We start from the raw sequence: 14,247 nt of genomic DNA, 5'->3' as shown, positions 1-14,247 counted from the left end.
TGCAGACTTCATGGACTCCGAACAGTGATATCGATTGGACGTGGCCTTCTGATTTCGCCCTGATGGTTTCTTGTTCGGTGTCCTTGGGAGATTACCACAATTTCTGGCAATGTGACCGGCAATGCCACAGTTAAAACATGTTTGACGTTTCACACTTTGAATATTTTTGACATTTGGACTCTGTTTGCTTGATTTCGAGTGATTCAACGTCTTAGTTTTCTGACTATGTTTGATTTGTGGTTTTTCTTTTAACTGATTTTCTTCTGATGATTTCTCGTTTTGACCAACATTCTTTTCATTTTCACTTAATCTCGATTCCGAATTTGAACATGTATGAGTTTCATCCAAATGCGTTTTAGCAACACATTTATCATTTGAAGCTGATTCAGGTTCACTTCCCGAACAAGAAGAAGTCTCGACAATATGCTCTTCCTCAATGCATTTATCATGTGAAACTGATTCAGGTTTCTGTTCTGATCCTGAAAAATTTTCATCAATATGCATTTCCTCAGAGCATTTATCTTGTGACACAGATTCAGATTCATTGTTTAACACAGTTTCCAATGGGGTCCCACTAGATTCAACATTAGGGACGCCCACTGAGACAGATTCAGAAGAAGAATTAGGATACACTTGATTTTCTTGAGAAGGCGTTTCAGTGGTTTCACTGAATGCATCCTGAGGGACCTCACCTGTAACATTTTCACAAGCTGAAACATTTGGTATGTTAGTATCACAAACACTTGAAGAAAAACATTCATCACCACACTTATTTTTCAAATCATCCACACAAACATTATCAGTTTTGCCCAAAACAACAGGCTCACAAGACGAAACAAAAGCAGAAAACGAAGCAAACAAAGAATCAGTAAAAGCAATGTCAGACGCAGTAGGTTCAGAATAATGTTCAAAACAAGGTTCAGACACATTTGAAATTACGACTGGTTCACTCCCATGAACATCACCACATTTTACTTCAGAGCTATCATCTGCACATGACAATGAAACGTTAGGATCAATTGTTCCTTTAGGAACAAAATTCAATGGTGAGGACTTTTGTGGCTCAACGTGTCTGTTATGAACAGACGATTTGTTGTTATTTGAACCATATGTCATTTTACTTTCGTTCAGTATCTCCTCCTCTGTCATTGGTAAATAAGTATAATTATTATTGTATGGAGGAGGAGTCTGATTATAGCCCAAACCTGACCCTTTCTTTTTGGAATATGCCAATTGCTGATCGCACAGATTTTTGACTAATTTACTGGAGGAATCGAATTTCTTAATGTTCAATTCATTTATTTGGTATTTATCTCTAACATCCTCCAGTTCTTTAGTCACCTCACACAATTTCTCTTTGACTATCATGAGTTGGGCCTCGGCTACACTGACATCGTCCTTGAGTTGAACGATGTCCTTACGCTGAGCTTCGATTTTCTCTTTGAAAAGTTTTTCGTTTTTCGTTAAAGTAAAATTTTTACGTTTAATTTCATTATAGTCTTCGATTAGCTCAGCGTTGTGAATTCGATAAGACTCAACTCGTTCTCTACATTCAGGAGTGCAGAAAACAGAAATTACCTCTTCTTTCGTGAGACCTTTGACAGGTGCTGACAGGATTTGAGTCATGAATGCAAAATCATCAGCTGCAGTCTCTTCCTCTGGCTTAGAGCTATGTTCGCTTGAGGTCATGAAAGCAATGTTGGATGTAGCAGTTTGATTCTCTGGAGCTGATATGTTTAAACGCTCAATTTCTGAAGACCAATCAAAATGAATGTTGGGCTGTACCACCAGAGCTTGTGCTAATCCTTGCGGCTGTGGACTTCCAGAAGTTTCAGCATCTGCTATACCGGTAGTGGTCACAAGAGCCCTTTCTCGATTAGGAGTTGCAGGTTGACCAGGTGTTGCTGGTTGCGCTAATTCTGCAGAAGCTTGATCTCTGTTTACAAGTGGCTTTGGGCAGTTACGAGCATAGTGTCCTTCCTCATGACAGTTGAAACAACGAAGATTAAAGGGCACTTTAGCAGCTCCATTCCATGCATTTCCCCACCTGTTTTTACCTGTTTTTCTCACAAACTTTTGAGCTCTGAAGGCAGCCATTGCCATCTGCCAAGTGATATCCATTTCTTCAACATCATCTGGATGAATCTGAGACAGATCATTAGGACTCCACTTTGGTGGATCAAGCTTTCCTGCAATGAAAGCATTCAAACAGTTGATCACTGAAGCTGCTATTTCCAGTTTTTCCTTTGATTGACTGGCGAAGAAGGCTATCATTTCGTTGTTTGCAGCGAAGGCAGAAGTAGGAGCGACAGTAGAGACATTTCCAGCATTTCCAGCAGAAGTAACAGTAGACGCTGAAGAAACAACTTGATTTGAGGATCCAGGTGAGTGCACCTTTGCTGAAGTTTGAGGAGCGGATGAATTATTGCGAAACATCTGAAAACCTCCTTGAGACAGTAAGGCTGCGTTGTTGTTGTTGGAAGAGGCGGGAGCAATGGAGAAACCGGCAGCTAGCATACTGTTCTTGTAATTCGTTTCTCTTTGCTTATCATCCAGTTCGCATGCCTTGATGTGAGAGATCATCTCAGACAGAGTACATCTAGCTAAGTCTTTTGTCTTCTTGATCATTGCAACATGATGATCCCAACTCTTAGGCAGTGCATTGAGAAGTTGTCGATTGGAGGATGCATTAGTTGTATGAATCTCTTCCATTTGCATTTGAGTGACTAGCTTCACGAATCTCTGAATCTGATTATCTATTGTTTCACCATAAATATGGTTGAAGTTGTTGAAGTTTTGTTGCAGCAAGTTTCTTCGGCTCTCTTTCATGTCTTCGTTTCCTTCATACACTTCAATCAGAGAATCCCACAATTCTTTGGCAGATTTGCAGGAGCGAAAGCCAATAGCAATATCAGGACCTAAACCCATAGTTAAGTAGGAAAGAGCACGATCATCTTCTTCAACAATGAGCAAATCATCTTCAGTGTATTTATCTCGAGGCTTTTTAATTTTAACATCTGGTTCTGTAGGACTTTCCATCATAATCTCCCTAGGTCCTCTCAAGATACTGCGCCATAGCTTGTAATCTTTAACCTTCAGATGCTGTTCAAAGCGCCACTTCCACTCAGGAAAGTCATTAGCATCAGTTAATCTCGGAATACGTGTTGTAGTTCCAAGCTTTGAGTCCAGTTCTTGTTGTTGAGTTAGGGCAGACAGTTCACTGTTGTTCGATGACATGGTTAATTAATCAGTTAATTAATTAATTGATTTTATTAAGTCCAAAGTCAACAGTCCAAATGTCCGTAACACACTGTCGTTGCGAGTCGAAACGGGGTTGCGAGTCGTAATGGAGATGGTTGCGAGTCAAGTCAACTGTGGATGCGAGTCGTAACCGAAGAGGTTGCGAGTCGTAACAAGACAGGATGAGCCGAAACCACGGTTGCGAGTGAAGATCAAACTGCTGGTTGCGAGTCGTAACTGAGGCAAGATGAACCGAAACCAGCAATGGTTGCGAGTCGTAACTAAGCGTGATGAGCCGCAACTGAGTGATTGCGAGTCGTAACCTGCAAAAACAATAAGTGATAAGATCTGTTTACTCGCAATCCCTACTTTTCAGCAATTTCCAAAATTCAAAGATATTGTAATCTTTGAATCTGTTGACCACCGAATTCCTGAAAAATCAGCAAACACCAAGACTGAAATCAACAAACCAAATTCAGTGATTTTTTCGATAAATCTGTCAAGAACAGTTGATAAAAAAAATCTGCAAGACACTCAACAAAACCGGATCAGTAATATATGAAACTTCTTGAATCCGATTGATATCAAAACCGAGCCCTTGAATGGCTTCAATGGCTCTGATACCAATTGTAAAACCCGTGAAGATCTCTATCAATGATATCAATCTTAACCTTGTGAGAGCGCGGAAATCAAACACAAGGTGATCCAAGAATAAATATTAAGATCAAACAATAAGCAATAGATAATAGACAAACCGAAACTTGCATTCAAAGATTACCAATGACTGATACAAGTGTTCGATCAGAACTCGGTTCCTTTGCTTGTGTCGCCCAACTCTAGTCGCAATCAACAACCCCTAATCAAATGATTAGGGTTGTTTATATACTAAACACATTGGACCGAAATCAACCTAGTGGCCCATGCGACACTTATCTAGCCCAACCCACAAAGATTAACCCAAAATATAAAGAACTAATTACATAATCAATCCCTAAACATTGTTAACCTACATGAATAAACCTTCAGGTTCCAACAAAATCGACGACAACGATGACGGTGGTGGTGGTTCAAGATGAATAGCCGACGATAAAGACGATGGTGGTGGTTTCAAGATGAATCGACGACAACGATGATCATGGTGAAGGTAGGTGCATATTTTTTGATGATCGGACTGTTGTGGTGGGTAGAATCGGATCCGAACGGATTTTCAGATCTGAACAGGGGTGGCTGTGGGTGATGAACCTCGATGATTGGATTGTTGCGGTGGCGATGGTGCTACGGTGTTCTGACGATGGTGTAGGAGTGCCAAAGAAGGTGTTATGCTCTGATGACGGTGGTGCAAGAGTGGTACTAGTGTGGTGCCCGGAATGTCGATTGTGTGTGAACTGGTGCAGTGGAGGAAATTGCGGGCATCGGTGAGTACAGAAAAGGCGTTAATGTGTCAATTGTGTGCGATATTGAAGTTATTGATTCCTGTTTTGGGATGTACGTATTCCTGATTTTAGTTAGTTTGATTATTTTGTGAGTGAGATGTTAATGGAAGAAGTTGAAGTTATTGATTTATTTATTGAATTTGAGGACTATAGTGATGCATAGTTTGGATTATAAGTTGTGATTTCTGTTCTTCAATGGTGTTAGAGATATAAAATCTGAAAAGAAACGAGAAATCTGTTGATGGTGATAATGGGTGGTCGACGGCAGGTGAGGGTGGGAGGTGGTGGCGGCAGGTGATGGAAAGTGGTGGTGGCGGCAGGTGATGTCCTTTATTTGTTTTCTAAAAATCATTTATAAATTAGGATGTGAAAAGATAATGCTACCCTCATGTGCAGTGCACATGACATAACTTAACTGGAAATTATAAGGGTGGAGGGTATAGTCAATCACCCTAGGGTGTTTGATTGAAATCCTACCCAATAATATTATGCCATGTCAACTCCCCATTCTACTCCCCATTTTACACTCAATCACTAGGTATGGTCAAACACCCCGCAATTAAAAAAAAAGACTTGATTGGTCTCACCTCTCCTCTCAACACAATCGGTGACTACACATCGAATTTCCCACCCTCTCTCCAAATCAAACACCCAACTCAAACAGGTGGGGGTGGTCACCGATCGGTAACACCCACTCCCCGATCGGTGACACCCACTCCCCGATCAAGTCACCGAGGATTATACCCTCCAGCCTAACTGGGTTTGGCCTAAAGAACATAACGTGCAAGATTTTGAAACATTAAGTGCAAAAGTCATCAATTTTAAAAGTAAAGGACATCGTCTGAAATTTGGGACAAACATAAAGGACAAAACTGTAATTTATTCAAAAGTTAAATTTTAAGGGGACCAAAAAATGTCAGGATGCAAATAGTTGACGTACTATTTCTGTATTTTGTGCATATAATTCCAAATACTCACTCAACACCGGCGCCTGTGTGTGCAATCCAGAGAGAGAAGAAATCTAGAGAGAAAGAAGAAGAAAGGATGACAAGGGGAAAACAGAAGATCGAAGCACAGAGAAAAAACGCAGAGAAGAATCAGAAATCAAAAGGATCTCAATTAGAACATCGTGCTGTTGCTCTCAAAGTTACCTGTCCAATCTGTAAAGTAAGTCCCCCCCTTTTCACGATCTCTATGATTTCATTGATTAATTAATTGCTTGTTTAACTTCGATTTTACTGAATCTATTGTTGTTTGTTTGAGTTTTCATCTGTAAAAGATGAATCTTTTTTATATGAACAGTTGTAATTTTAATGTTTGATGTTTTAGATTGAATGTTTTTTTATGTTGTATCTGGATTTAAAATTCAATTTTGGCTGAATTATTATATATGGTTTGTGATTGGTCATAAGAATATATATATGTATGTTATGATGTTAAGTTATGGGATTTTAGGGTTAGTTTATTAGAATGGATGAACTGTCAATTGCCCTAAAACTTTGATAACTATGAATGTCAGTTTTTAAAAGGCTTAGTTTTGCTATTCAAAAGGGGCTATTGGCGCTGGTTTGCTTTCTATTTCGATGTGTTAGTTTGGTATTTTACTATTTTATTTTAATATATTGAAACTTCATATATATATATATATATATATATATATATATATACATACATATATATATATATATATATAGAGAGAGAGAGAGAGAGAGTGTAAACGACAATATTACTTAACGTGCGACCATTACACGACCAAAAGATAACATGCGTAATTATTGATACAACATGCGTCATTAGGTAAAAAACCAACCAAGCGTGATTTTGTGTCAAAAAATAACGTGCGTAATTATTGAACCTATAATCACGCATGCTCCTGCATCCTCTGTTCTACGGGCTGTTTTTCGAGTCGTCATTTTGATGAAAAATTTCAAAATCAAAGATGAATTTGAACACAATTCGATGAAATTGACCGAACAATGGCCAATTTGAACTGAAACGAAAAGAAAATTGAAACGAATTGGACGAAATTGATCAAACAATTGATGAATCCCAGGCTAATTGAAACGAACCCTAAGAGCACCCGGGGCGGTGCGTTAAAGTATCACGGCCACCAACATCCACGCGTTATACTCCACCGCCGGCAACAAGTTCAACGCATTAATCTTCAACGAAATCCAACTTTCGTTATCTTTATCACGCGTTAATGTTTTGTTTTGGGAGGTTAATTGTTGGTTGGGGGGAAATTGTTGGGTGTGGTGATGAGTGATGACCACCCCCACTAAAAAAGGTTGTGAGTGATGAAAAAATGGTTGATGACATGGTGTGATTTGATTGGATAGTGGGAGTGATAGAAACTATCACTAGTGAACCACCCTCCTCCCCTAATCACGCGTGATTTTTCTTCTTCATGCATAATTAGGGTTTGAAATTTATAACGTGCGTAATTATAGGTCGTCCAGGTCGCACGTTAAGAGCTATTGTACGTTAACCTTCCCCTATATATATATAACAGAACCTATTAACATTTACAAACTAGTAGTATACCCGTCCCAGTCAGGTTCAATAACTTAGTGACCGTTTTTGGGAGATTGAAGTTGAACAAGTCCTGTTAAAAACCGAAAGTAGAGGATAACATTGCACCGATGCGAAACTGTCTTTTTCTTGAAGTGTAGAACTATATTTTTTGGTCTTCTGAAGCGTGGGCAAGTTTATGTCACTCAGGTATAAGGTTGGAACAGGCACTGTGTAGCAGCACCTTTGGGAAGTTGTTTGGGCACCATAGAGCGAGGTTTTTTTATGAGCTATTTGTTTGAGTTAACAGGAAGAAGTCGTGCTTGTGTTACACCAGCTTCCAAGTTTTTTTCAAAGCGGTTTAGACGCGGCATCTGAAAAAAGGATGATCTAAGGTTTATCGGTGAATCTGCAGCAATTTAAACGGGCCTTGTATTAGTTTAGCGGAACCATTTTTTTTTGTTAAAACAATTGAGGTTTTACTTTTGCTCTTTGATATGGGCTTCAGGGGTGAATATATAAAACGGGGTTTAAATTGATTTTATTGCTTAATTGTTGAACTTGGGTATGGGGTACGGGTACCAGATCAGGGCTCGAGAGGTGACAGCTTGATCCTTCTTAAACAACCAGGAGATTTGAAATTTTTATAAATTATAAAATTTGAATTACGGAAACAAATATCTAGATTACTGCTTGCATCTTATGTTCGTGAGCTAGAAGAAGGCGATGTGACTCATGGAACACTTTTTACTTGATGGTTTAGACTTAAGATTGACCGATGCACTATATAAATGTAAATGCAAGGTAGGACTTAAGTTTGATTTGAGCATGTGTTTGTTTTATATATTAATGTAGGAAATATGAGATAATTCTTTGTTTTATTGTTTTGGTAATAAATTTGAATATGATTTCTTTTACTTTTTGGTGAAATAGCTTATCCTATAACTATATAGGCGCGTTAAGTACATGATTAATTTTAAGTAGAGAACCACGAGAACTGTATAAGCACTCGTACGTACTGCAGGCTAGATACAATGGGAGAGAAAAAGAGGGGTGGTTATGCAGCTACATAAATGCCTTATAAATGAAAAAAATAATAATACGTACATGTGTTTGCGTGGTTCTCGTAGTTCGGTATTTAAAATTAGAGTAAATTACAAAAATTGTCCTTTATGTATGTCACTTATTGCAAACTGTGTCCTTTATCTTCAATAATTACAGAAAACGTACTTGATGTTTGCAAACTCTTGCAAGTTGTGTCCTTTAGCCCTGACTCAGTTAATTTTTTGTGGTTAAATCTGACCAAATGGACCCCACATGAGGGTATTTTGGTCATTTTACTCTCATGTGGGGTCCATTTGGTCAGATTTAACCACAAAAATACCCCCATGTGGGGTCCATTTGGTCAGATTTAACCACAAAAAATTTAACTGAGTTAGGGCTAAAGGACATAACTTGCAAGGGTTTGCAAACATCGAGTACGTTTTCTGTAATTATCGAAGACAAAGGACACAATTTGTAATAAGTGACATACATAAAGGACGATTTTTTTAATTTACTCTTAAAATTATTTTGATGTTGAATGACCCTCTAGATATCTGTGTGTGTATATGTGTACTAATAGCTTTGATAGAGACTTCACTTAATCAGCCTATTAATCAAAGCTTATTATACCCAAAATGTGACTGTTTTATTTATTTCAGTTTCAAAAGTCATTAAGTATTTCACCTGGCGATTTTAAGTTGAATATGGGCATTTTTTTGGGATGGAAGGGGATTTGTGGCTAAACACTCGAACTAGCGATGCGTTGAGTCGTTGACTGTTGACTTCTGTTCATTTCTGTGCTTGCATACTGTTGCAATATAATGTTTTTTTCTTTTTAGTTTTTGGCTCATACTAACTCGAGGCATTGGGATTTGCAGGTGCAATTAGCAAATCAAAACCAGCTGGGTGATCATTACGGCTCCAAACATCCAAAGGAGAAGCCTCCAAGCAACTCTGAATGATTGGTATCTTGTTTTGCAGAACATGATGTTGTGATCGTCTTGTTTTGTGGTAAACGTTGTGTTTTTTACTCATCTACATGAAACTGAACGAGGGTCAATAGTGTGAAGTTGGGCGTGTGGGTTTTTGCATTCACATTCCATTTTTTCATATGAGTCTTGTGTTTCTATTACTTTGCCATTTGCGTTGTTGCATAAACTGGATCGTTTGTTGAGTTGTGTGTAAAGAAAATTGTGAGTCAAGGTTAAATATAGATCATGGTTTATTTTTTTTATTTTTTTTTTATTTATTTTTTTTTTGTGTTCAATAGCTTTTGTGCAGTGGGCTGTGAGCTTAACTTTGTTTAGACAAATTGTTGTTTATGTTTCTTGAATATTTCCAAAAGAATTCAACACCTAAGTTTCAATGCGAAAAGGGTAGGTTGAGGTTAAACGGTTAAATAGTAACATCACCTGTGTGTGGTTATCAAGGTTTTAGTTAGACGAGTTGAATAAATATAATACGAATCTAATGAATGCTCTGGAAGCGGGAACAGTTTCAGCTCATGTCAATGATATATATGTTTTAGTTAGACGAGTTGAATAAATATAATACGAATCTAATGAATGCTCTGGAAGCGGGAACAGTTTCAGCTCATGTCAATGATATATATGTTCATATCCGCAAAGAGCTGTTTGATTTCATGAAATTATCGGATGATATAGAAGGGAATCTATTTGCTATTGTCAGCATTCGCCTTGATCGTAAGCTCATAAAAGCCATTTTTATGCCTATAATCTATGGAAAATCTCTCATGAGCACTGCCAACGATATCAAGGAAAAACTCTCTTGTCGTAAAGAAGAAATCAGGAAGATATTATAACTGTTCCCACCTAAAGTTTAGCTTAATATATCGGTTTCGTGCATTTTAATTCTTGTCTGGTTATTTCTTTATATGAATTTATCTTGTAATCGGAGAATTGCCCTTCTCGAATCATGCTGATTGTCAGTTCTATCAATTTACAATTTGAGATTTCTGGTATCTATCAAAATACTTCATCCAGTGGGACAGCAAGAGCCTTTATTTCTTTAATGATTTTGTGAACCGAAGGTTGCGAGTTTGAGAACACCTTATTGTTTCTAGATCTCCGAATGCATTGGCGCAAGTTAGAAGAGGGGGGGGGGGACCCCCCCTGATTTTTTCGCTCAGTAGTGTAATATATGTGGTTTTCGTATAGAAATTTTTGGGTATATACGTTTTCGACCCCCTAGTTCTATAGAAATTTTTGGGTATATACGTTTTGAACCCCCGTCGGAAATCTCAAGCTTCGCCATTGTCCGAATGCATCAACAAGTAACATTCCCGTGTACAGACTTGTGATATTCCATCAAACCCCAATATGTGAAGGCAAAGATGGATGAGTCTTCAGGCATTCGACCAAATACAATCATATGCAACCTTGCACCTCTGACTGATTACTGACCAAACCATATTTGCAACTGTACAGGAAGTAAAACGATGTTCCACATTCTCCGGGCATCCGACCAAATATAATTATGTGGTGGTTATATTGTAAACCTAAACACCAACCCTATCTTGTAAATCCTACAATTAGCAAAGATATTGGTAGGGTGTGAGGAAGGAGAATGAGATTTTGACAAAGCTTACGTCTATTCTTGAGACAGAGAGTCTGCTTCTAAAAAGACCTCTGTCTTTAAACAAACAAAACTTTAAGTAGAGGAAAAAATATAAGTCTTTTAAAATAAAGCTAAGGCACAAATGTACCATCCCTCTAAAAGTCCTTAACATAAATCATACATCTCCACGAACTCCCATCCTGTATCGTATCCTTAGAGAGGTTCAACTCTAGCAAATTTTGCCTAATCTGCCCATCACAAGTCAATTTTTGCCAACCAACACTCCCCCCTCCACAGTGAGGTTTTCCATTACTCTAAATGGTACTGTCGTCTGCCTCCTCTTTACATGCCCAAACCATCTCAATCTCTCTTCCTTTATTTAATCTGATAACTACCACTCCTAACCTTTTTCTAAAAACTTCATTTCTCATCCGGTCTTGTGACAACCCGTATTTCCGACCCTGAATAACTATAGAAAGTTACATGTAGAAATATTATGTATTATTATTTAGTAAATAATAATAACTTGTGTAGGACCGTGTTTCGGGACCGAAACCGTGATTAGTGTGAGATTAGTTCAAGACGGGAGAGATTAGAGATGGATAAACACAACTTCTTTGTATTAATCGGTACTAAAACTTTAAAAATCGGCCTGATTACAAGCTAACCGAACTAATACCAAAGGAGTATACATCCGGAGAGAGACCAAGTGGTGATCTCTCCCTCAAACCACACAAACTCACAGAGAACTCTCACAATGAGCTCCCTCACTCTAACTCTCTGGTTTGCAAATGAACAAGGGGTTGGTATTTATACCCACACCCACTTGTCTAGCAAACACACATGGTCAAACACATAACCCTCTCGTTTGACCACTTCAAACGAGCGGGTCAATACACATTCGTTTGACCGTTTCACTAACTATTACATATTCAGCATAAAATAAATCTAATCTATTCGACAAGCATCGGACACAAAATCTGCATCAACAAATTCCCCCTTGTTCGTTGCTGTCGAATGCTGAAAATGCAACTGCAATCGATCTTCAGTCAAGTATTTATCTTCTCTGTGTTAACAAATTCCCCCTTGACCGATGATCCAGGTAAGTAGTATCTTGACGCTCCTTGTATAATATTTCCCCCTCAAAGTACGCGTATCCGTGTTGGGTGTTGTGCAATTTCCTCAATTGACCGATCTTCCGCTGATCTTCCAATACTCCAACCGACATTTGATAAGGGTTCCGTTCTTTAAGAACTGCATCAAGTCTTGATCTGTCATAAGAACTCTATTTCATTCAAGCATACTACATTGGTAGAGATTTCTGGTGAACTGTCTTCTGTAAACCGTCTTTGTGGAAACAACCAAGTAATGCACTTTATTCTTTAGCATCAACACTCAGGAAAGTCAGCTAGACCAAGTGTATCCCTTGCAAGCTCAACCAAACAGCACGCTTAGTTGAACTACATCCAGATCTCATTGTCTCGCCTTTGTGAAGTTGACCACGTAATGCACTACGGATCTTCAGCATCAGTATTCAGGAAGTCGGCTTGACTAAGTACATCGTTTGCAAACTCAACGAATTGAGTTACCCCCAGATCCCTGTAAAATCCCAAAGAAACATCAAACCCAAAACCGAATCCTGCAGGTCTTCAGCTTTGAACTATCAGCTTTCATAAAGATTCCCCCAGGTCTTCAGTGAACAAAGCTTTGAAACTACTGTTGACTTTAGATACCTGTATGTTTCCGTGCAAAACCCTTCACGCTGGCTGGAGAATTAATTAAAATCCTCAAATATGTGTCTGTGCAAAACATTCCACGCAGAACCATTTGTATCACCAGAAAATCACAAACTCTACCACCTGTGATTGCGTTTAGAAATTTACCGAAGAAATTCAACATATGAAAATTTTTATCCCCCCATTTCTTTGGTAAGATTTCTAAACCTTAACAGATTCTCTCCACTTCAAAGAAACTGTCGTCAATTTCACAGAACAAATTCTCTCCACTGAGTAGAATTTATCTTCAAATGTTCACCAATTCCCTCCACTGAGCGGAACTGTCGTCAATCTTTCACTGAATGTTCTCGGTTTTTCGAAAAATCATGAAAACGACTTTCTTCTTTGCATATTCTAGTTGAATAAGAACGTCCCCTAGTACCCCGTAGGATCCGACTTGTAACCCTCCAAAGCCTTTGTGAACTCATTAGGACCGGTATTGACATTCCAGGTTCATACGTTCGTTTTCAAATGCGAGAATATGACAATAAACAAAATGCTTTCCAACATTTACTAATAACCGATAACAATCATAAACATTGACGTGCGGAAGTGAACATACCGTTTTTGGTTTTTGGCCCATAGTAGTCAAGTCACCACATTTGACGTTTGCATCGGTAACCGTGACTACCCCACAATTTTTTTTAAATATCATCTTTTCTTTTCAACATTCCGCATCATCCCGTGCGCTCCCAAAACCCAGACGAATTTTGACTTTGATATTTAGAAGTGTAATTCAAAACAACTTGACGAACACCCGACCCTACTCCCACCTGATGGAAGTCCACGAAAAATATGATGTGTTTTCTTTCACAAGTCAACTTGTTTCCAGCCCACTAAAGACATCTCACGAAGAATGATAATCTAAAATGGCTCCACAAATTAATTATCTTTCTCCAGCCCAAACAAAGAACAACTTGATGGATCAGAATAGAGGCCCACGAAATGGACTAAGTGTTTGATATTCAGCTCACTTATCCAATAAGCTTCACAGAATAAGACAAATAAACATATAAAGTGAGTGTTGATTTTTTTTATTAGTTGCATATCTTCTGCTACACACAACATCCACAACCTACCCACTTTCAAATCTCTCCACTCTCTTCGAAGAACAATCTACAATCACTGCGATACATACATATCCAACAATCCCCTAAAAAAGAAGTTCAACATTCTGCCGATATCTCTAGTGAAACTCCCAAAATTCTGAAATCAAACATCATCCTCATCCAAAACCCTGCGATTCCACCTTTTAACCCTAATCGATCATCACCTTCCCCACCTAATGTCAGCCGCTAACATCATTTGTCTTCCTCTCTCTCTATGATTCAACATCCAAACAACAAATCCCCAAATAAAAAATTAGCAGCCGACAACTTTTCTCCTTTCTTCGATATCCAGACAAGCAGCAGCTGACATCTTCATCAGAGATTCAAACTCCAATCAAATCCAACCTGCTGCTACCTTCAACGGCAACAACATTTGCCGGACTCTTATTCTTCTTCTTCTTCGATAACCTAGCAACAGCAGCTCTTTCTTCTTTAGTGAACAACCAATTCAGCCTGTTATTTTCCACCTCTGCCCCTGTCCTCCACGAACTGTCAAAGGAGTAGACGAAACTTCATGTCTGACGAAGGACACTTGAAGCCGACGAAACAATGACCAGG

General features: G+C 38.5%; 1 protein-coding gene and 1 long non-coding RNA gene across 2 annotated transcripts; one reads left to right on the top strand and one right to left on the bottom strand.

Annotated features, from left to right (window-relative positions):
* Positions 1 to 743: 743 nt before the first annotated feature.
* On the bottom strand, positions 744 to 3,492 carry LOC118485946. The gene is made up of 2 exons (XM_035982491.1): positions 1,579 to 3,492; positions 744 to 989 (listed from the first exon to the last, which is right to left on the bottom strand). The coding sequence occupies exons 1-2, from the start codon at positions 3,235 to 3,237 to the stop codon at positions 972 to 974; spliced, it is 1,677 nt and encodes a 558-aa protein (XP_035838384.1). The 5' UTR covers positions 3,238 to 3,492; the 3' UTR covers positions 744 to 971.
* Positions 3,493 to 5,612: 2,120 nt separating this feature from the next.
* Positions 5,613 to 9,462, top strand: LOC110899263. Its single transcript, XR_002570046.2, has 2 exons — positions 5,613 to 5,840; positions 9,107 to 9,462. It is a non-coding gene; the product is annotated as an uncharacterized LOC110899263 (long non-coding RNA).
* Positions 9,463 to 14,247: the final 4,785 nt, after the last annotated feature.

This window comes from Helianthus annuus, chromosome 13 (assembly GCF_002127325.2).
Source record: "Helianthus annuus cultivar XRQ/B chromosome 13, HanXRQr2.0-SUNRISE, whole genome shotgun sequence".
In the NCBI taxonomy this organism is placed as follows: Eukaryota; Viridiplantae; Streptophyta; class Magnoliopsida; order Asterales; family Asteraceae; genus Helianthus; species Helianthus annuus.
The sequence above is the reverse complement of the archived record's forward strand: the minus strand, read 5'-3'. Positions and strand labels throughout refer to the sequence as shown.